The following is a 23,658-nucleotide window of genomic DNA, read 5'->3' on the forward strand; positions in this document are numbered from 1 at the left end:
ATTGTTAAGAAATGGAGAGAATATGGCACAACTGTGAATCTGTCTACAACAGGCCGTCCTCAAAAACTGAGTATCCGGGCGAGAAGGGCACTAGTCAGGGAGGCCACCAAGAGGCCTATGGCAACTCTAGAGGAGTTACAGTCTTCCACGGCTGAGCTGGGAGACACTGTGCATAAGGCAACAATAGCCCGGGTGCTTCACAAAACTGGCCTTTATGGGAGAGTCGCAAAAAGAAAGCCATTGTTTGAAAAAATCTTGCGTCAAATCTTGGCTAGAGTTTGCCAGAAGGCATGTAGGAGAGAGACCAAGTGGAAGAAGATACTATGGTCTGTTGAGACCAAAATAGAGCTTTTTGGCCTCAACGCTAAGCGCTATGTTTGGCGCAAGCCTAACACCGCAGATCATCCTGAGAATACCATCCCTACCGTGAAGCATGGTGCGCCTGGAAAGCTTGTGAAGATAGAGGGCAAAATAGATGCAGCAAAGTACAGAGAAATCCTGGAGGAAAACCTGCTGAAGTCTGCAAGAGAGACTTTGGAGAAGATTCATCTTCCAGCAGGACAATGACCCCAAACCTACAGCCAAAGCCACACTGGAGTGGCCCAGTCAAAGCCCGGAGCTCAATCCAACTGAGAATATGTGGAAAGAGTTGAAAATTGCTGTTCACCAAAGGTCCCCTTCCAACTTGACGGAGCTTGAGCAATTTTGCAAAGAAGAATGGGCAAAAATTGCAGTGTCCAGATGTGCAAAGCTGGTAGAGTCTTATCCAAATAGACTCATGGCTGTAATTGCTGCCAAAGGTGCCTCTGCCAAATATTGACTCAAGGGGGTGAATACTTATGCAATCAATTATTTTCTGATTTGTATTTGTAATGAATTTAGAACAATTTGTAGATTTTATTTTTCACTTTGACATTATGGACTTTTTTTGTGTTGATCAGTGGCAAAAACTCAAAAATTAAATCCAGTTTGATTCCATGTTGTAACACAATAAAATGTGGAAAAGTCCAAGGGGGGTGAATACTTTTGAGAGCCACTGTATGTGTGTGTGTGTGTATGTGTCATATATATATATATATATATATATATATATAATGAAAGGCAGTTTAATCCCATCAGATTCTATAGTGGGGCACCAACCTTCATCCCCAAAAAGCTTTTCATAATTACACAGTAGCCCCTCGCTAAACCGGACATGTTTGTCCGATATAAGGAGGTGTCGGGTTTAAAAACAATACGATAAAATCACACATGCATACATTTACAGTTATCTATGTATTTTAAATTTAAATCACTTTGCTGAAGTAACACTAATGTGTTTTGGGTATGCTACACATTACATTATATAAAAATAAATATCTGTACAGTAGGCCTATACAGTATACAATACAGTACAATCATATGAACACCTAGCACACTTTTTTTGTACTTAGTCTATGGGTAACGCAAAATAAATCATGCTGCTGCATTATACACATTGGTGTACAATGCGAATAAAAGATTATTTTAAATTGAAGCTAAATGATTTTAGGGTTTTTTTTTTTTTTTTATTTTAATTATTATTATTTTTAACTTGGTCTACTTAGTAGCCTAGACAGTTAACACACAATAAGTCATGGTCCTATATAGATGCTTAGAATGAGATGGAGGGGTTAGTGGCACGTCTGTGCAGTCTATTGCTCCAAACACGCTGGGAAAACCAGAAATGTCATAGAAATTTGTTTTCAAGGCTTTAGTGAAAATTATGTATGGGTGTTCATCACAAAAATACATTGAGCACAACTGGCAACACACAAGAAAAAGCAGACTGGGAAATGCCTGCAACAATTGCTACTGTTTAAAACATGCTTCCAAAAGCTCTTAACAAAGTGATGCAATTGTAAGTGCTGCAATTGCCCGCAGCTTTAGTACCTCTCATTACAATACTGTTGATCCTCATTTGCACTCTCATCTCCACCTTGTTTTTGCAAATTTCTGCTGGAACGCCCAGAATTACATATTCATTTAAGGCTAAAGCGCAAATAAGAACTGCAGCTGTAAAGCATTCGCTAAAATGATGCTAACAGCGTTGCGTTTGTTTAGTACATTTCACACTACACTTCCGACTGGTTTGCAATGATTGCGACAGATGCAAGACTTTAGTACATCTCCCCCCATGTATTTAAGATGGAAGTAACTTCTGTGTTTTTACATTGATTTTTATTAGAGAAATTTCAAAAAGTGAAAACAGCGTGTACGAAGAATGCACTACTCTACACTCTGCTCACCTGTAGGAAGGGATCAGCTCTTTACTGCCTCGTATATTCAAATAAGTTTGGGTAGCTACAGTGTAAAGAAAGTGTAAACATTTGTTTCATCATACATCATGAAAACCCAAGACATACGCTATTTATGTCATGGGCAATGTGCAGCTGAAGAAAACAACCTTGTCTCGAAGCTCCTTCTTTATTGCCGTGTCCGCCCATGACATAAATACTGTATGTCGTGGTTATTCATGACCTATCCTCAAGCTCTTTGCTCCTGGTGCTTCCCAGCTGCTTGTGTTTTATTACTTTGAGGCTGCTTGCTTTGTATGAGTTTTGTATGAGCTGAAATTTCTTTCAATCCCTCCCCTTATAGGTCTTGATTGGATATGCACTTAACCAGTAGACATCTATAAGCGCTTTCTTATTTCATACCCAAGGAAAACCAATTTCACCCTCAGTAAGTTACAGTATGTATGTTCATATGTACTATACATACATATATAAATAATTTAGGTGACTTCTCATTTATTCCCCTGTGCAATAAAATATTATTGTGTGGTACTGTGCTATGGTAGACTATTCAATTCAGAGCATGTCAGATGCTTATGTTAGGGATGGTTTGCCATGTGGATCCACCTATTACCAGTGTTGGGGAAGTTATTTTAAAAAGTAATCTATTAGTTACAAGATTGTAACTAGTGTTTTAACATAAGTACGTGAACTGCCCACTGAATGCAAGAAACTGTCACACAGTAACTTCTGATTTATCTGCAATAAAGTTATTCTAAAGGACTTGCGAAGCAATTGGCAACAGCAAATACCATTAGCAAACAAACTGAACCATGTGTCTTCAAATTTTACAGTTTTTCTTTTTAGTACCTCTATAGACTGCTTGTCATTAAATCTTGCAGAGACCAGTTCACTCATTTTTTTCTTTACCCCTACATGCTGTAAAAAATATGTTCAGCATACAAAAATGCCTAGCTATATTGACGTGTCGTGCCTTTATGGTTTTTACTACTGGATCATATGTACAGTACTTTCCAGTGTGGAAGAAAACAAATGGTTTAATTTCCTGTTCTGCAATGGAAAATTGTGATATGAAAAGGAAGATTGGTGGGATGCTGTCTCCATCTTAACGCAGTGCGCCTGGAGTCTGCTTTCCCATTACTGCCATGAATAAGTTCCTTTAAAAAATGAGAGCATGTCTTGCTCTGAAGTCAGATCAGTCATCAGTGTTTTCCCCAGCTTGTGTCTGAACCAGTAGTCACAGGAAAAAGATTTAGAACAGGGCCCACAAGGGAGGTAGAGACAACAAAATGAATTGGAACCGCCCTGTGGGAAGGGATCATTCAGTCCTGTTTTGTGTAATAGGTTACAGCAGTCAGATTTTAATAGGCAGACACTGACAAAATTAAAGACAGTTAGGGGCACTGTTCTGCACTGTTTCTGTACTCATCTCTCTCCCTGTCTGAGTGCATGTAAAGGCAGCATTTTGATATTTCTGCTGTTTTAAACTGATGCAAAACCAACAGCTTTGGGATCCCGGTGACATTTTCAGTGTTTCTGTTGTGCGCGTGTTTCGAGAGGATAATTAAATCTAGGATTAAACATTGTTAAGGTTCAAGGAGATGACTGTTGTCTTGAAGGAGTGTTACTGTGAGCTTACATTTGACTGATTTTGTTGTTAACCAGCTTGCAAAGTGAAATACAAGCAAAGTTGTTTTTGGACCTGCAAAAGAGTGTCTATTAGGGGGCGGAGAGAAAAGGTTTCCCAGTAGGAGATGGATGTTTGCTGAATATGTGAAGGAAAGTGCTGAGTACCTTGGGTTTAATAGGTTATTGTTGTTTGTGGCAGATCAAGCACCAAGGTGAACTGTGCACAATCTCTCATTGGTTGCAGGGAAGGCGTTGTGTCATGGTGTAATATGCCGAATTAAAGAGCTCCTTGCTTCAGCAAGTTGCTGGACGCCATATAGGGTTAACTGTCACAGGCATCTCTCTTCACAGATGGCAGGCATGAAATGAAATACTAATACACTGAATGAATGCATCAGATAGCGGCATCACCCTCCTTTTAACTAGGTCCCTGCTCTCTTCTGAAGTTGTCACTCCGAGCTGGCAAATGCTGAGCATGCTGCCTCTTCCTTGCCTCTGTGAGCCGGCTGCTGGCAATGGGCAGTGTAGAGAGAGGGAGTGTTAGTGTGCCAGTGTGAGTTAGCACTGTGTTGAGCCCAAGCCAGCAGCAATACACGCAGCTAAGGGGGACTGAATGGCTCTCTGCCTGGAAGGAGCTACCAACATGGGGGCCTTCTACTGCCTGGTCAGGCGGCGGGTCAAGAGGAGACGCAAGAAGCGGTCCGAGCGCAAAGGTACCCCTTTATTCAGATGTGCCTCTGTTTGTGATTAATCTCAGTACTGACCTGTGTAAGTAAAATAATGATTAATAAAGTGACTTTTTAAGATGCAGTTTATTTTTTAACAAATAACAAAGTGTGTGTGTGTGTGTGTGTGTGTGTGTGTATATATATATATAAATAAAAAATGTAAGGACTTTCTTAATATGTGGAAGTCAAGACCAATGTTACCTGCTATCTCATTTGTTCTTATTTTGTCAAATGACTATTTTCATGTAAATATGATTAGAATTGTATTGGGTATTTATTATAATTGCATTAGTAAAAAAAAAAAGAATGTAGCTAGTTGTAGCGCTTCCTATTTAGAGCTATTGGTGTGACTGCCTTTAAATTTGTTCCCCATACTAAAACCCCTTTTATACCCCTAACTAGTATATGGATGAGTATGAGATATCATCATAGAGTAGTAGTTTTATTTTCCTTCACAATCTCCTGTATCGATAGGACTTCAGATTTGTTAGATACATTTAATGATATAAAAAAGGAAAATTGGCTGAAGTTTTATTTTGTGATAAATTTATTTTATGATTTTTTTTTCAGTTAAACAAAGCTGTCGTCATTATATCATTTTTTCTCCCTAAAACTGGTATGAACATTTAGAATTGGAGAGTGAGAGCATCTTGTTTAACAAGGAACTGTAAGAGTGCACAGCCTTGTACACTAATGTCACAATACAGTACGCTGATGGTACTTGCATAATGCATAATCAGATACAATGTATCATTTAATCAACTAGTTTATTAAAAGAAAAATGTGAATGAGATTGGGAGAGTATGTAGTCATACAAACTATAAAACACACTTACTCTTCATTCAAAATTATATGGTGAACTACAATACAATGAGCTGCTGTATGCTTTGCTATTGGTACTGTATCCCAATACAAGCTGTACGATATCATTTCTACATGTCCTGTACCAGCGATAATGTGTAAAGGCACAATAATGTTATTAAAAATGATCATGCAGTTGTGGTTAAACTTGCTGTGGACAGGATCTTGAGCTACTTATTCAAGACTTCTGCTTTGAGTTTGTTGGGCTAATGAAAGATTTTCACCAGATAAGAGATTGAGTGATGTGGGTTGAATGCCAATTTGGGAACTACTTGTGATACACTAGTGAAGTCTATATTATGGGAATTGTTTGCCTGAATTGTATAAAACATCCTTTTAGAAATTGCCACAGGAGAAGTCTTTTGGTGTGTGATATGTGGCTTTCTTCAGCATTCTGGTTTTACACACAGTAAAACAACAGCAAGACAGCAAGCAGCCATATTGACACAGATATCAACTACCACTCTTTTAGTTACTGTTTACGGTACTGCATCTTTTTTAGGGCTGTTGTACTTATTATTGTTCAGTGTTAAACTTGAATACTGTAATATATAACGACCAGAAGAATAGAATAAAATAGTATTTTTTTGTAGTTGAATAAACTGTTACATAAATGATTGCATTTCAGTGGTTACAGGGTACCCCAAACTATAAGCTGTGTTTCCACACTGTCAGATGCATGCACAGATTAATTTTTATTGAGTATGGCCAATTATGAACATCAATCATATCCACTGAAGTAAGAAGTACATTTATTAACTAATTAGAAACCATTGTAGATCATTTGTGTTTGTTTTTTTTATAATTAGTATTACACAACAAGCATTTGGTGATCCTGAGTTTGGAATTTATCTTGCGTTCAGTCAAATCCAACGACAGAATGACCGGGCAGATCCCACTGTTCCAGATTACACCCCGTTGCTAAGCAGTTGCGGAGCTTGTTCTGCTGTTAAATAAATACATTGCAATTTTTCCAAACATTGAAATTGTTGTACAAACTGAAAACTCCTGTGGTTATTTCACTCATGAGGATAGTTGTACAAAAAAACAGGTGGACGCCTTTGGGGGCTTGTGGGCTATTCAGCTGTCCTACATTGCTCCATGAACGATCATGGTGTATCCCCTATAAATATAAAACGTACAATCTAAACACAATTTAAAGACGGTTAAAGTGTTACAGAACTCCCTGTTTACAAGAAGTGCATTGCATTACCTTTGCTCTGTCCTGTGTTGTTCGTATTGCAGCGTTATGTTTATATTGTGACTTGACATAAATCAACTGGGCAACACATTTCTCAACATTTTCTTGTGAGTGTTCGCCAAGAGAAAAAAGTCATCTAAGGACTGCAGTGCACCCAGATCACTGCAATGTATAGAAAGAAAAAAAAATCTCCTAGTGAATGTTCCAGAGTTCCTAAGCTATGATATGTGAATATAGAAATTAAAAAAAAAAATCGGAAAAATACTGTGATTTGGACAACACTGAACACAGCAACAGTAAAGTAGCGTGTTTCTCGTGGGCTTTGTAACACTGTCAAATCATGTCACATTCTGGTTTCTAAAGAGCAGGTGGGGCTAGCAGAGTTTAAAAGTCACATTCTCATTGATTTGAATGGAATGAGGAAGTAGATGAACATGCATGCAACCACCTGTAAGAAGGATTATCCAAACTACCTCGAAGACAGATATATAGTATTATAACTCCATACTGGAATAACGGAAACACTTAGAATGAACAAAATTGAGACAGAAAAAGTGCATGCACAGATTTAAAATGTACAGTATTTTTTTTTTTATTTAACTCTGTGACATATGTATAGTGCCTATAGAAAGTCTACACCCCCTTTCAAAATGTTTGCCTTTTGTTGCCTTATAGCCTGGAATTAAAATGCATTAATGTTTTTTTTCATTTATCTACACATCCTACCCCACAACTTGATCAATCAATCACATGATTTCAGGATAAATTCAGCAGTTCCTGTAGGTTCCCTCTGCTGGGCACATTTCAAAGCAAAGACTCAATCACGAGCACCAAGGGACTTTCAAAAGAACTCCGGGACAAAGTTGTTGAAAGGCGTGGATCAGGGGATGGGTATAAAAAAAAATCAAAGGCCTTGAATATCCCTTGGAGCAAATTATTGCAGTTAAAAAAAAAAAAAAAAAACCTTAAGAATGAGGTGGGTTCGATTTTCTCAATAATTTTACTTTATTGCTGTGTGGCAGACAATGCCTGAAGACTCTAAATACATGTGGGATACATATTTATAGGGAACCAGGGATGTTGCATTAGTCTTGTTGAATTGCAGTTTGTTTTATTTGTATTTGTATGCGTTTCTTTTTACAGTAGTAGTGGAGTTCTGCACTGCTATTCTCCAGTGTTTACACATCTCGGAAGGCTCATCATTATTAGTGTCTACAATCGTTGTGTCTCCCCGTACTGCGAGGACCATTAAACTGATGCAGGCAATTAATTATAGGGGTCACGGCATCCTTGCATTAAAATCATATTTTTAGCCCTAATTGGTATTTACCGCACAGACCCCTCTGATTTAGTGAAAGAGATGAGGTAGTTGACCTGCTTGGCCTGGCCTCTGTACCATCACAATGAATGATTTTAAAGTGGTGTTTTTTTGCAACATGAGAAACATGTTAGTGACTTTCATTTTCCTTCTGTTGCGGAACTGGAGTGTTGATCATTGTTGCAGAACTGGTGTGTTGATCATTCCAATCTGCTCTACAAGTGTCTACTCAGGTCATTCACCTGGTGTGATGATCTCATATTCCAGTCTGCACTATAAGTGTCCATTCAGATGGCATTTCAAGTACAGAACTTTAGAAATACTAAAAGAAACCTTAATAAATTCAATGATAAACTTTTCAACAAGAAATCTTTCTCATTGTCTTTAGTGTTGATATCATTTTTTTTTTTAACTTTCAAGATTTTGAGAGAGAATTCTAGTCAAAGCATTTGGCGTTGAATTTATTGGATTTCTTCTAATATTTCTAAATTCTGCTCTATTGAGTGTTTAAAAGTACAATACTGAGAAAACAACAATAATTGTAAAGTACTGTTTTTTAATGGATGTGTGGAAGTTTGTCTGTATGAAAGCTTGGGACTTGCTTAGTGTGAACTAATATAGATCAATGAAAATAATAATGTGCAAGTTGACATTGGTGTATTATGTAAACACAATTTCTATTTAAGCATTCTTTTGAGGGGGGCTTGTGTAAGTCACCACACCTACTACATAACACAATGTGTCCAGTAAAAATTAACTTTTCAATGGCTACATTTAAAATGAAAATCAAGGTAGCACTCTATGATTGTCATGCTTATTCCAGAAAAAAAAAAACACTTGACACTGGCCTTTTTTTTTTTTTTTTTTAATTTTGAAAAGGTTTTACAACTATCTTAAGTGCCGCACCAGTAAGTGTCATTTTATGGTAATTAAGAATGGGCTATGCTAATATTTCATACAGCATGCAGCAGAACAACATACCAATAATTAAATGTGCATCGCATTAAAAAGGGTGTTACAATGATTTTACAATGATATTACAGAAACGTTCCAATTTTAAATCGTGGGGTTTACAGCAGATGTAGTCATCTCCTGTTTTTTTTTTTTTGTATCTTCAAAGATGGTTAAATGTATTTTGTTAAATATTTCTGATAAGATTCTCTCATAGCTCAAAAGAGATCCTTTAATGTGCTGTGCTAAAGTTGTGCCAACACGCTACCACTACTTCAACATTCAATTAAGGTTATCTTTTTTACTACTTAAGTTGCTTTGTTTTTTGGTTACTTGGCATTGCGACTATCAGAGTCGTTACATTGTAACGTGAATTTCAGAAAAAAAGCGTATCTGATAAAAGATATGCGATTCATAACTTAAAGTCAATTTTTTTTTCAAAGAAAGGTTATACTCCTAGATTTATGGGAAGGGAATTATTTTGTATTAAAATATTCCAAATTCTAGAAAAACAAGTTCCATTCAGGGTGTCAAAAGTAAACATAGCCAGTGATAAATGGCTGGTGTCACAGACCTCAATTATCACAAATCTTGGTCTTACTGATGTCATTTTAGGTAAAGCAGTGCAAGATTAGTGCTAAGCAGACTGAAAGCAGCAGAAAGTCGTCTTCACATTTCCATTTTACAGTATGATTGCAAACCATTCCATCTGATATCACATGCCTTTTAGATTATATCTCTGGAGATGCTTTATTTTTGTTCACAAAACCTCCCACTTTTAGAGACTGGAATGGTCTGAACTGGACCTTGACATAGTTCTGCATGACACAAATGAAAGTACCAGATACAAGCCGTAGAACAGGATATCCACACTTACCCACCATGTGTTGCTCATCTAGCGCAGTTAAAAAAAATATCACAGAGAATACAAATACCAGCCACGTGCCATTTTCATAAGTAGATCATCTCAAGGCATCTTAATACAAAGTATGAATCTAAATGATGGAATTTTGATTATTTAAACAGCAAAAGGAATGAAGTGTTACAAAACAAATCACCTCCAAATCACAAGGACAGACGTACCCTGCAAAGTATTAGCTGTGTCCTCTGCTTATTTAGTTCAAATAGCGGTGGTCTGTTTCACCCGCAGAGTTTCTGCTGATCGTTGAGGGCGATATGGCTATCTTGCTGCTATCAGGTGCTGCCTGAAATTCTGCTGATAAACACCCACAGATCTGCAGCCAAACGGAGATCCAGCTGCAGAATACTGCTATCTCACTGTGGCCTTTCACACAAAACGTATCTGTGCCTGTCTGTGCCAGTAACTCAAAGCTGTCTGTCAATATTACTGCAAACATTGGTAATCCTAAATCTTCAGGGTGTGAAATTTAAAAAATGGCATGGTTTAAATGTTGGCAAGAACTTTATTTTTCCTGCTGATATTGACATGCTTGCCTGGCAATGAATTTAATATACTCTGATAGTCATCTGTTTATAAACAGCATAGGCAGTGGTGTGAAGAGAATGAGGCCAGTCAAAGTGGAGACGAGACTTCTCTGGCTGGTGAACACTACTGTAAGTGTGTTGATTTAAACACTAGGGTTATTAAAGTTTTAACACTATTACAAACACACACACACACTTGTCAACAAAGGCTGTAAGGTTTCAACATGAAAAGGATAATAAAAGGTGTTTATCCTACTTGAACTTATTTGCAATAATGTATCCTATAGCATTTCCATGAGGAAAATGATTGAAAGCTGTGTGTGGTTGATTTGATTAAATTAGATCCGTTTTTTCCATTTTCACTCTCTTTTCTATAATAAATGAAAAGTGCACATGGCTTGGTTACCTTCTCCCTCAATCTGTTTTACTTTCAGCATACCCAGCCTGCAGCTGATTGGGAAAGAAATGCACAACAGGGATCTAGTGTTCAGAAGCAATTTGTCACCTGTAATTTTCTGATCTTGAGCACTGGGAGTGTTGCCATTTTCAGGACACAGCCAATAAATGGATTTCGTCCTACTGGGTGTTTGCCAGACTTGCTGCACCGGGGCTTTGCTTGTTGTATGTAGGTCCTGCATTCCTGCTGCAAAAATTTTAGTTAAGGACATGTTAAAAAGCGTATAGTTTTTAAAACTATAAAACAGAACAAACCTTTTTTATCTTTTCATAGTAAGTTGCAGGGAGCGTATCGTCACAGAGCATATAAATAAATGATATATATGTGGCACAATATTGTCTAGGGGTATAACAATATACTAATGCCATGTGTGACAGGGCGAGAGCCCTGCCTCTGTGTTTGTTGGGGATTCACTGTTGTGTGGTCATTTTTTCAGTGCACGGCAGCGGTGTCATGGCCGTAGGGCTAAAAGACTACAGGTACCAGAAGCCTTCAGGGCTAAATGGGAATCACCTGGGTGCACTTGGGGATCGTTTAAGTTAATTATTGTTTAATTGTTTGTAATTAATGTAATGTCTTGTGTATACGATCCTGTGATTGTCTGTTTTGGTGGTGGGTTGAAGTAGGAGTCTGTTTGAAATCTATGTGTTGGTAACTGGTAGTTTGAGAACTGTGAGTACTGTGTGCGTGATTAAACAACTGTGTGTTGTGTGGTTTACAACTGTGTGTTGTACAAACTAAAAAAGGTGTTTTGAAATGGGCAAATCGCTTAGCAGTCCTGTAATAGTTAGTTTGTGCGGAAAAGTGTAGCTAGTGCTCCATTTGGGAGCTAGGCTTTTGTTTTCTGTTTTTATTTTGTTTTATTCTATGTAAATTAAAGTCAACAGAAATGCGTAAAAGTGCAGTTCTTGCATCTGGGTCTGTTGTGTAAAGGGTGCAAAAGAGCTGAAGCAGAGAGAGAGGCTCCATTACAGATTTTCCGTGAGGAGGTTTGTTTATATACACTACGTATATGAAGATAAATACAGTAAAAAGGTCTACAATTTATATAGCATATTAATGGTTTATCAAGGCTGGGAAAAGAATAAAACTGGGGGGGGGGGGCACTAGGGAGCAATGCCTGTCCAAGAGTGGCCATTTTGAAAAGAGCTTTGAAACGGGCTTTAAAGTTAGAAGTGTAAAAAAAATTGTCAGGATATTACTAAAAAGAAAAATTACAAGTATGTTATTTAAAGAGTTGTAGCGTTACACGTGAGGACGTGTAGCGCTATATTTGTAACCCAGCTACTTACTCTTTAAGTTTAAGTGTTTTATGCACTATTGACTTGCTACGGAGCACTATTATGTGCATTGCACTTACGCAAGGCAGCTAGTTATGTGTTACAAGATGTGAATGACAAACCTTCAAAATTAATATTTATCAAAGTTAAAACACTGATGATTTTTTTAAAAAGTCACTGTTTTTTTTTTTTTTGTATTCATTTGCATTATATTGCCGTTGAACAGAAAACAGTTTCTGTGTTTTTTTTTTTACATACTTAATGATATTAAATAAAAATTCCGAACCATACGTTCATTTAAAAACATTGTTGGAAGTAGATCAGAATTTTAAGGGGCTTGATTTGACTGCATTAGAGTAGTATTTTGTGATTGAAATATGTAGAAGCTGATTTCTGCCGTGATGCGTGGGTGTGATGTCATCGAAAAAGCGTCCTTATACTCCCCAGGCTAATAACATTAGAAGCTAGTTGTGTAATCAGAGTCCTGCAAATACTAAAATTAGACAGCCTGCTAAATCCAAGAAAAATAAAATACTTCGTAAACCATAATTGGAAATGTCTGTGCAAGGTTAAGTTAGAACAAGCCACTGGAAAATTAGATCTGTTTTTTCATCAGCAAACAAAACATTGCATTGTTTGGCTGATTAAAGGCATCATGGACTAATAGGGAGCATACATTAAAATAGAATGTGTGTAGTGTTGTGGTTGTTTTATATGCTGTAGCTTTGGAAAGTAACATGCAACATGCGACTGTTGACACATTCACTGGTCAGTATTAGCCTGAAGTTTTACAAGTCAAGTGCAGCAGTTTTTAAAGTAAAAATCAATAGCTATACATAATGTTACTTCTAGCACTTGTTCCATAACACAGGAGTTTTGCAAGGATTTACTCGGAGGTTGTTTGTAATGGCACAGCATCAATTCGGGCCAATGTGAAGGGAGCTAGCAGTGGCACAAGGTGGCAAGGTTTATTCAGGCAGGGGCAGTGGGGCTTGGTGGACTTCCATTTTGAGTTATGTTTGCTACAGGCCACTCATGACTCCCTTCGAGCTGCTGAGTGGAAAGGGTACTTGGCATGACCTTCAGTTCTCCTGAGCTGTGGGGATAATTACTGCGGTGAGGGAATGTAATTAGACATTCTAAATTAGGGTAAAAAATCATGGGTGAAATAAAAATAAATAAATAAATAAATAAATAATAATACAGTGCAGTGTTATAGTAATGTTTGTAATATAGAGTAAACAGCTTCCTGGTTGCCGTTTAAGGACGTATGACTGGCAACACAGAACTTGAATTTTTATTTTTGTCAGTGCTGTGCCGGAAAATTAAATCGTTCTGCTCTCCTCTCAAAGTCCCCTGTGAGCCACTTAACCTGCCGTCTCCACCTCTGCTGTTATTCCGTGCAGGTTAGTGAGTGGAATTGATATAGGGTTTACATGGACAGAGAGGCACCCAGGGACCACAACACAAATTAGAGCTGTCATATAAATTTTACAGGTCCTGCTGAAAATGTGGAAAGGATGGCAGGCACTAAACGTCCTTGAAGAGCAGAGTAAATGATTTGTATTAGCAATGCTGCTATTGCATTGGTGACCTACATTGGAGGTCCTAGCCACTTTCTAGAAGCTAACTAATTTCAGGGAGATACGGTACATAGACAGATTGATAGATAAGAGAGAGGAATCTGTGTGTGTGTGTATTTATACATGCTGATGGAAAGTCAAGGTGATGAGTTGAAATGCTCTGAATTATTTCCTTGTAACAGGGTCAATCAAGACAAGGATGCACTGCAAACTCTACCAAACAGAGTGTTGGTGTGCAAGTTATATCTGTACTGCAGTTTTGATTTTGAAATGGAAGTCCATTTTGACCTGATATTAAACTCTCCTCCTTTGCTTCAGTGGCTTACATTTCCAACACCTTCAAACACATATAGACAAGCATGCATTTGCAGAATGCCACTGTGGTCCTCTTTTTACCTTCTTGTTAATGTGCTGCTGGGATCCCGACAAGTGTTTTTGACTGGCTAAAGTTTACTTACAAACTTTCAAGACAAACAAAAACAGCCCCAAACTATGATACTACCTCTCACATTGCTGAGGCATTTGTTCTTTGAGATGTTCAGCGTTCTATGTTTGATACTGTTATACATCCTGTGGTGTAAATCATGTTACAGTGGGCACTGATCAGGTGCCTGGTGAGATGGCAGTGTAGCTCCTGTGTATGATGAGGTGATTATCTTGCCAGTGGGATAGGAGGATACACTCAGATTTGTTTCTCATGAATTGTTGTGAGAGGTCAGGGGTGAGAGATCATAATTGAACATTCTAAATTGGGTTAAGGGGGCGGGGGGGGGTGTTGGTCCTGGTTTGTGGTGTTCAAGAGGGGCACGCACACACCTGTAGTTCTTGCATTTAATTTTTTTCCCCAAAAAATAACAAGTGGTTATGGAGGAGGTTGGATTGCCCGCAGGTGGCAGTACTACATCTCAGCCTATAAGTTTTAATCAGAGAAGCTGACAACTAGGCACTGCGCCTGAGACCTTTCCTTATTAACAGCCTGTTGCTTTAGCTTCTCCACACATGTGAAACATAAATTATCATTAATGAAAGTTACCCACAGTGCAGAATTATAAGCACCAAAGGGATTGGTAGACTGAAAGTACTGTAATGTTACCTGGTTAACTGTTTCTATAGTGACACACTACTTGGTATGATGGTTGACAACTTTACTGCAATAACTAATAAATCAAAGTTTTCACAAATCAGCCTTAAAATTGGTGAAAGTCAGCTAAAACCAAGGTTCAAAAACATTCCATTAAGAATCCAGAATCCTTTACAGTTTGATTGCCAGTCTCTTAGTGGGTCTCTAAAAATGCCATTGGGTAGTGCCAGCTAACATTTATCTCCCATTTATGGTGATGGCTGTGTGTTTTGCCATGTCGGTATGCATCTAGCTCTTGAGAAACTTATATTATATTGTAACTCTTCACTCTGTTGTCTATACCTATGCTATATATATATATATATATATATATATATATATATATATATATATATAATATATATATATATATATATACCAAGTGTGCGTCCACGTTGCCCTCAACGAATAGTGAAGTTATCACTTCAAATATTTATACACAGAGTGTCCACGGTGCGACGCTACGTTTAATTTGAAGAATTTCGTCTTGAACTACGTAATGTAATTACACCCACGAAGTGTTGGGTTCTTCACAGCTTAAAGTAGTTAACGTAGTTTTCTTACTATGCAAGAATCTCCCTTAGAAAGTTTTGAACAAAACTGAACTGCAGTACAGTAATATATATATATATATATATATATATATATATTATATATATATATATTATATATATATATATATATATATATCTATATATATATATATATATATAATGAGAGCCATACTTCGAACCCAATTTATCTAACCCCGGCTATATTTACCTGTCTATCCATCTAAATTAGCATCAATGAGAACATGGTGGCGTTCACAGCAGCAGCACCTACCATATTTGCAGAAGTATGTTTTTTGATATGGCATTCATCACTGTCTACAGTACCTGTCTACTTGATGGCAAAAGGTTGTTTTTTTTTAGCCAATTGTATAATACATCTTTGTTTAGGAACTGCCAGATTTCTTATTGCTTGGAGCAGGTTCGTTGTATTTGGCTATAGACGCATGGAAGGCAGGGTTAAAATATATATATATATATATATATATATATATATATATATATATATATATATATATATATATATATATATATATATATATATATATATATATATGTGGCGCATACAAGAAATCATGACATCCTGATGAGATCAGTAATACAAAAACAACCATTGATGCACTATTATAAATTTATTTGCGAGAATCTTAATGAAATGTAATTTATTAATACTTTTACATTTTTACAAGTGACATTATCAGTATTGATAATATAAGTACCTTTTAGAAGAAGTTGTGGAAAACTGATTTAGGTAATAGTGTGTTCTACTGAGAAATAAGTTAAAATGGGCTACACAAGGTTAGTACTCTGCAGTTTTTTGTGTTTGTTTTTTTAATTTGGATTTGCAGATTATTTATTTTTTTTATTATTATTTTTTTACTCCATTTTCTCCCCAATTTGAAGCGCTCACCGCTGCCACCCCCGCGCTGACTCAGGAGGGACGAAGACAGACACACGCGTTCTCTGACACATGTGTCATCAGCCATCCGCTTCTTTTCACTCTGCAGGCCCGCCATGCAGCTACCTCAGAGCTACAGCGTCGGAGGACCACACAGCTCTGGGGCGCTAACAGACAGGCTTGCAGGCGCCCGGTCAGTTTACAGGGGTCGCTGGTGTGCGGTGAGCCAAGGACACCCTGGCCGACCTAAGCCCACCCCACCCTGGGCGGCACAGCCAATTGTGCGCCACACCCTGGGAACTCCCATCCACGACCGGCAGTGGAATAGCCTGGACCTGAACTGGCGTCCTGCAGGCTATAGGGTGCATCCTGCACTCCATGCAGAGCGCCTTTACTGGATCCGCCACTCAGGAGCCTAGTAGTCTGCAGTTTTGAGTGGAGTTATCTTTACAAGACCTGCACTGAGTACAGGTCTGCAGTGAGTTACTGTGTCGATGAAATGACTTTGGTCTGCTTCTGTTCCCACCCCGAGGCTTACTTAGTACCAAACAGAGTCAGGATTTCAAGTGTCAACCAATACTAATAGAAACTTCAGAAGTTATAACACCAAATGTATTTTCATCACAGAGATGGCTTGCTGATATTATTGTGATACAATAATCAGTATATTCTTGCCCTTTACCACTGGTTTGATTTATGTAGTTTCTGTTAGTATGCTGTTATGTAAAAATATATAGTTCAGTAGTTAGGCTTTTATCAAATGTGACATAGTAAACCTTGGCCACTAGTGTCATAAGCTTTTGTCAGATAGTCACCATGCAGTGCCACCTAGTTAAATTATGTTTATGATGATGTGTGAGTCTTTTAATATTAAATACTTATTTTTTTCTTTCTTAGGAATAAACGGAAAAGTAATGGCTGAAGGTATGTGTTCTTTTACTTTTTAAACATTTATTGGTATATACAAAAAAAAAAAAATTATAATAATTTTGTGAAAGTCAAGGATATTCTATGATTCTCTAAAAGTTACATTTCAGGTGGTGTCCACTAAAAATTAACCATTTCACTGCCACATTTTCTAGTCTCTGGAAATATCAATAATGTCTTTCACGTATCTGTTTTACTTTGTTTACAAACCATTCATCCGAATAAGACCTAACCTTCAGTTTATACCCCTGGGTATGCTTTGTTTTTGTTCACAAAGAAAACTTCTAGTAGCTTTCATGTGACTGTTAATTTACATGATGATAAAGATCAAAGCATTTGATCTATTCTACAGTTTGCTTCTCATTTGGAACACACATCTTAGTCCAGTTCTTATCTTGTCATACTAGTTTACCACATGGAATCCTGATATATCGTACATAATTGTGTTGTATTTCTTTTAAATTAGACATGACAATCTGTTCAAATTGTGAAGTTTACAAAATAATCACACAAAATATATAACAATGAGAAAGAAAGAATACATGTATTTTCACAGTACAGTTCTCACTGTGTAAATCAAATGCAGTAAAGAATTCCTTCTTCCAAGGCCCTGCCACTGTCTGTCTGAATACGCAGGAGGGATTCTGCAGTACGGTTATATGGGTTTATGAAATAGAAACTAACTACAATGCATTTCCAGTAGAGTTTTAGAAGTATAAAACACAAACTGTGAACCACGTATATAAAATACTGGTATATCTTATTGTATGTGTATTTATGGAAAAGTGAATTTCGCAACTAATTGCAACAAATATTATTCTGTCTCTGACAACCAAAGCACCATGTTTCCTTAATCAAGATTTTAAATGAAAAGCTCACATACCAAAATAATAAAACTAATATCTCTGCTTGGTTTGTTTCTTCAGTAGGCTGCATATTGTGCTTGCTGTTCGGGACAAGAGAAAAATAAACAGAATGAGAGAAAATTGCTATGCTGAGCCAAGTAAAACACAGCACTGTCGGCCTTGTTGTTTGAGAAACCGTTTAGACATTTGAGAATAAATCCTGAGCTCAGCAAGGTACTGCCTGCCACTTGTCATCATATTTTGCAGTTGTAAATGGACCTCTTGTCTGACAGCAGTATAAAAGATTCTTTAAAATACTGCCTAGAAAATTGATGGTGGACACGTATCTTAATAACCAGGTCCAATTGTCATAAAACGTTCTCTTGTGACATTCCTGTGCAGAATTTGTTGGGGAGGTTGCACACACTTAAATTGACTGACCATTTAAGGCTGTGGTATTCAATTGATCTTCAACAGTGGCAGATCTAAATAGTTCAACTGATATACATAATTTATAAAGGGTGTGAGGTTCATAACAATAATACATTATTATTACAATGTTACTTGAAGGGACTACTTTAGAGTTTAGACAGCAATGTTGATTTTGCCAGAAACCTGTGCAAGCTCTTCGTTAAGGTAATTGTGTCAGTTAGATCAAGGAACAGGGCTCTTGGGTTGTCCGAGACTAAATGTTATTTGATGCAATTAATTGTTAAAAAGAAATTCTGCTGACCACTTTTCCATAAATACACAAGTAGGTCAGTCTCATTCATCCCCTGCCACTGCCGTGAATTCAAAATGAGAGCAATCAGTATGACCATAATGTAGATTGGATAGGCCCCTGTATTTTGGGAAATGCTTTTCCAAATTTAACGAAACTTTAAGGAGTGTTTGTTACACACATGTATTATGTGTACTATGATTGTGGTGATCAGCTTGCTAAAGCTTTCTTTTGAGCTCTGCATAATGTTTGCTTACTGAATAATTATAATTTACTTTGTTCATAAGAATTGTGCTGTAGAATAAGGTTAGATTGCTCCTGGCTACATTTCTACTTCTAAAACTAAAATTATGCAACCCTGATAGTAGTTGGAGTTGTAAACATACAATGTTACCTGTTATTTAACTTCTCACAACCTGGCATGAAATTTTCACTGTACGTTTAATTATCTTCTTTATATTTCCAATTTCCAATCAACCTGTGTCTTCGGTCCCCAACAAACTTGAGTTAGTTTCTACAAAACAAGATATAACCAAGGTCCGCAAACTTTAATTTTGTATTTTTTAAATCCATTACAGTGTACCACAGGAAGGCTTTGGTGGGTACATTTAAACAGCTTCGATGTGAAAATGAGATACATTTTCAGATACAACTCAAATGATGTATTCATGAACATCACATCTAATATCTGCATAGCAGAAACACCATATTTAAATGAAAAAAAAAAAATATATTTTTTTTTCAAAATTAGCACATGTAATGAATGACTTAAAAATGAAAAGCTATAATAAAATAAACATTTGAAAACAAAATATTGTGTAAACAGATGTAAACTGCTATATGTACGTACAAAATTTTAAAAATGAATTATGTACAAAAATAACAAGGCTTTTTTTTCCCCCCACATTACCGCATACAGTCAGCATTTGCATATCCGACCCTATCAAATTTTTACTTCAGTAACGGTTAAACAAGTATGACATATATCTGATTATTTCATCTGATTTTACATGTATGTAATGTGAGCACATTGTAACCTGCCCCCTACCACCCAAACAACCCCTGTCCTACACACACACACACACACATTTTGTAGGAAAAAATATGACTTGGGTTTCAGGAACTGTACAGGGAGATGTTGATTCTTTCATTGAAATTTGTTAACGCACCAGTCGGGGGAATAATAACACAGCAGTAAACACAGGGAACACAAAAAAGATACAATGTCAAAAACGCATAGCTGAAAGGGCTGTGTTTTAAAATAAGTTGGCTTCCATTTAGGTGTACTGTAGTTGGTTTTGTTAGTACAGTGCTATATTTTCAACAGAAGTATTTTAATTCAGAACGATATGATTCTGAAAATATCACTTGCCAAAACAGACGACTGGACACGTGAACTGTAATACAGTGCATAATTTTAAATCGGGTACGTATTGTAGCAGTATGTAAAATTCCTCATTAACGACACAACAGCAAAATGAAATCAAAATGTTACCCCATGCACAGAACTGCTTAAAAAGTAAAAAGGCAATGCAATTTAGCAAAAAATTTAGAAATAACAACATCAGTTTCTAGAATTAAAACAGTATCCAAAGTCAGTCTTCAAAATTGCAGAATATAGTGCTCGATAAGTCCTAATGTCACATTTCACTTGCAAATGAAAATGCATCACAGTATCTAAAACTGTTGAATGATTAACTCTGTCATTAGCGTGCCTTGTCTTGTTCGCTTATTTTTTGGAGGAAGCGCTGTGTAACTGCAGTGCACAATAAAGGCAGACTGATTTGCCATGCCAAGAAAACAAAAATAAATAAATAAATAAATAAATACGTTAAACAAGTCAATTGTAACACTAAAGAGACGGGCTTTGTATCAGAAAACTAGTGATGGAGTCTGAAATCGAGTGTGATGGGTAAGTGCATTAAATTGTTACATTATATATATATATATATATATATATATATATATATATATATATATATATATATATATATATATATATATATAATGGGGATTGATTTTATTTTTAATACATGGACAGTAAAATGCAACTTATGTGTGTCTGAGTGTCGTATATCCGAGTGCTGACTGTACTTCAAAAAATGAAAAACTATAATAAAATAAACTTTTGAAAGTATTATGTAAGCAGCTGTAAACTGGTATGTGTTCATATACAATTGTAAAAACAAAGTAATTATATTTAAAAAAAAAACATAAAAAAGAAAATAACTCAATTCCTGTTGTATAACATGAATTCAAAGTAGCCTCCATATTAGCACAGTTCACACAGATGGAATGCTTATCAACTTGTGTGCATTTACCATATACTGCTCTTTCACACTGGGCACAGATATCAGAAATTTTGTTTGTATTACATTTAGTTATCTGGCATTGTGTTGTGTTGCATGTGTCACTTGGTTGCGTACTGTATCCATGTTGAGATACATTTCTTTGCCACTTTGCAGTTTTCTGATTGAAATGTTTCTGCCAAAGCTCCGTGGCAAGCATCAAGATGAAATCTCTCCTATTGATATTTTCCCCTGTGCATTCCTTGTACAAAACAAAGGAATTGATGGCTGCCATGTCCAGTACATTGTAAAATACAGCAATTGGAAGTGATTGCTTTCACAGAGTACTAAGTTTTGTGCAGATGGTGGAAGCTCTCTTCTCGCTTTGTTTACTCTTCCAACCAGGCTTTTTTTCTTCAACTGTTTTGCTAAGTGAAATAAAAAAAAATAAAAAAAATGTCATTGGCAATATTCATCCTTTGTCCGAAGTACGGTTACATCAGCCCAGGTACCAGATTGTCACCCAGTCTCTGACTAGCTGGGCGAGTTTCATCTTTACACAGGTAGCGGTAGGGTCCGCTATCAGCCAAAATTTGGCAGGCTTGTTTGACATGTATTGTGTCCAACGACACTGTGCTTTTGTCAGAAACAGCTGCTTCTCCATGTAATGTTGTATGTTTAGCTGGAAGCAGGCAATGCTGTTTTCAGTAAAGTCATTCCAAATTTCTGATGTCAAGGCAAATATATATGTAGTTGCTCTCAAATCAAAACGCAAAAATCATGCAGTCAGAAAGTAGACAGTTAGACGGCAGTTTTCCAAGGAATTGATAGGATTACAATAGATATTTGGATAACATACAGTGCCTATAGAAATATATAGTGCCTATATTTTTTCCACTTTTCTACACACCATGCCACTGTTAAGGGGAAAAAAGTTTTTTTTATTGAAAAAAAAAAAAAAAAAAAAAATATATATATATATATATATATATATATATATATATATATATATATATATATATATATATAAATATACAAAACTGAAAGATAATAATTGGATAAGTCTCCACCCCCAATGAGTTAATACTTGACTAATTCTAATTTAGGATTGCTATTACAAGGGGGGTGGACACTTATCCAACCAAGCTATTTCAGTTTTTAGTTCAAATTCATTTTCTGCAAATTTCTAGAATATTTTTTTCACTTGGAAGTTGTGGGGTAGGATGTGTAGGTTAATTGAAAAAAAAAAAAAAAAATAATGCATTTTAATTCCAGTCTATAAGGCAACAAAAGGTGAACATTTTGAAAGGGTGTAGACTTTCAAGAGCAATATTCTATTCAAATACATATTGCGGTAAACTCATTGTCGGTTATATTAACAATAAAAGCATGTATGTCAAAATGCTTTGGCGGCTGTAGGTAGAAGTGCTTATAATTTTTTTTTTTTTTTTTTGCGATTCTGACTTTTAAACGCCATCAGGGTATTTAATATATGTATTTAATAAAACTCAAGAACAGACCACACACAGAGTATTTTGAATTTTAGAAGTGAAAAACCGTCAAAATGACTGCCTTAGCGGTTCTAGTGTTTAATACACTACCGGTCAAAAGTTTTAGAACACCTCCATTTTTCATTTTTTATTGAAATTTACGCAGTTTAATGTCTCGGTGTACTCTGAAATTAAAGCATAGAACAAATAAACAATTGGAGATAAAAAAGAAATCATGGAAGCGTTTTGTTTAACAAAATTTAATCTGAATTTTTGACTTGTCAAAGTAGCCACCTTTTGCAGATATAACAGCTGAACACACTTGTGGCATTCTTTCTACAATGGAAGTCAAATATTGTTCAGAATGTTCTTCCCAACACTGTTGCAGAAGTTCCCACAAATGTGTTGCACTTGTAGGTTGCTTTGCTTTCACCCTTCTGTCCAGTTCATCTTAAACCAGCTCGATGGGGTTTAAGTCTGGAGACTGTGCTGACCATTCCATGATTTGAAGCCTACCATCTTGTTCTTTTCTTCTAAGGTAGTTCTGACATAGCCTGGAGGTATGTTTTGGGTTATTATCTTGCTGTAGGATGAACCCCTGACCAACTAGGCGTATACCAGAGGGTATTGCATGGCGCTGCAAAATGCTGTGGTAGTCATTTTAGTTCAGGGTGCCACTCACTCTATGCAAGTCGCCGACTCTGGATCCAGCAAAAGAGCCCCAGACCATCACGCTTCCTTCTTTCTTCCTTCATGTTTGACAGCTGGTGTCACACTGAGGAACCATCCTTTCGCCTACTCGACGGCGTACCAAAACCCTGCGTGATGAACCGAAGATTTCAAATTTTGATTCATCGGTCCATAAGACCTTCTTCCAGTCTTCAGTAGTCCACTGGCGATGCTTCATGGCCCAGGCAAGCCTCTTTTTCTTATTTTGCCATCTTAGCAATGGCTTTCTTACTGCCAATCGACCTGTCAAACCTGCAGCTCAAAGTCTTCTCTTCACAGTTGAAACTGAGACTTGCTTACTTCGACCAGTGTTAAGCTGTGCTTGAAGCTTTTGTCCTGTGAGCCGCCTATCACGCAAG

At 36.8% G+C, this 23,658-nt stretch overlaps 1 protein-coding gene across 4 annotated transcripts in view; it reads left to right on the forward strand.

The window, feature by feature from the left end:
- LOC121322038 (double-stranded RNA-specific editase 1-like) overlaps positions 1-23,658 on the forward strand; it is a 181,146-nt gene that overhangs the window by 119,581 nt on the left and 37,907 nt on the right. For all 4 annotated transcript variants that reach the window (XM_041261488.1, XM_041261484.1, XM_041261487.1 and 1 more), the window contains one exon: positions 17,197-17,223. In XM_041261488.1, the coding sequence (XP_041117422.1) occupies positions 17,214-17,223 (10 nt within the window). In that variant the 5' untranslated portion in view covers positions 17,197-17,213. The remainder of the gene's footprint in view (positions 1-17,196; positions 17,224-23,658) is intronic.

Source organism: Polyodon spathula, chromosome 10, assembly GCF_017654505.1.
Source record: "Polyodon spathula isolate WHYD16114869_AA chromosome 10, ASM1765450v1, whole genome shotgun sequence".
NCBI lineage: Eukaryota > Metazoa > Chordata > Actinopteri > Acipenseriformes > Polyodontidae > Polyodon > Polyodon spathula.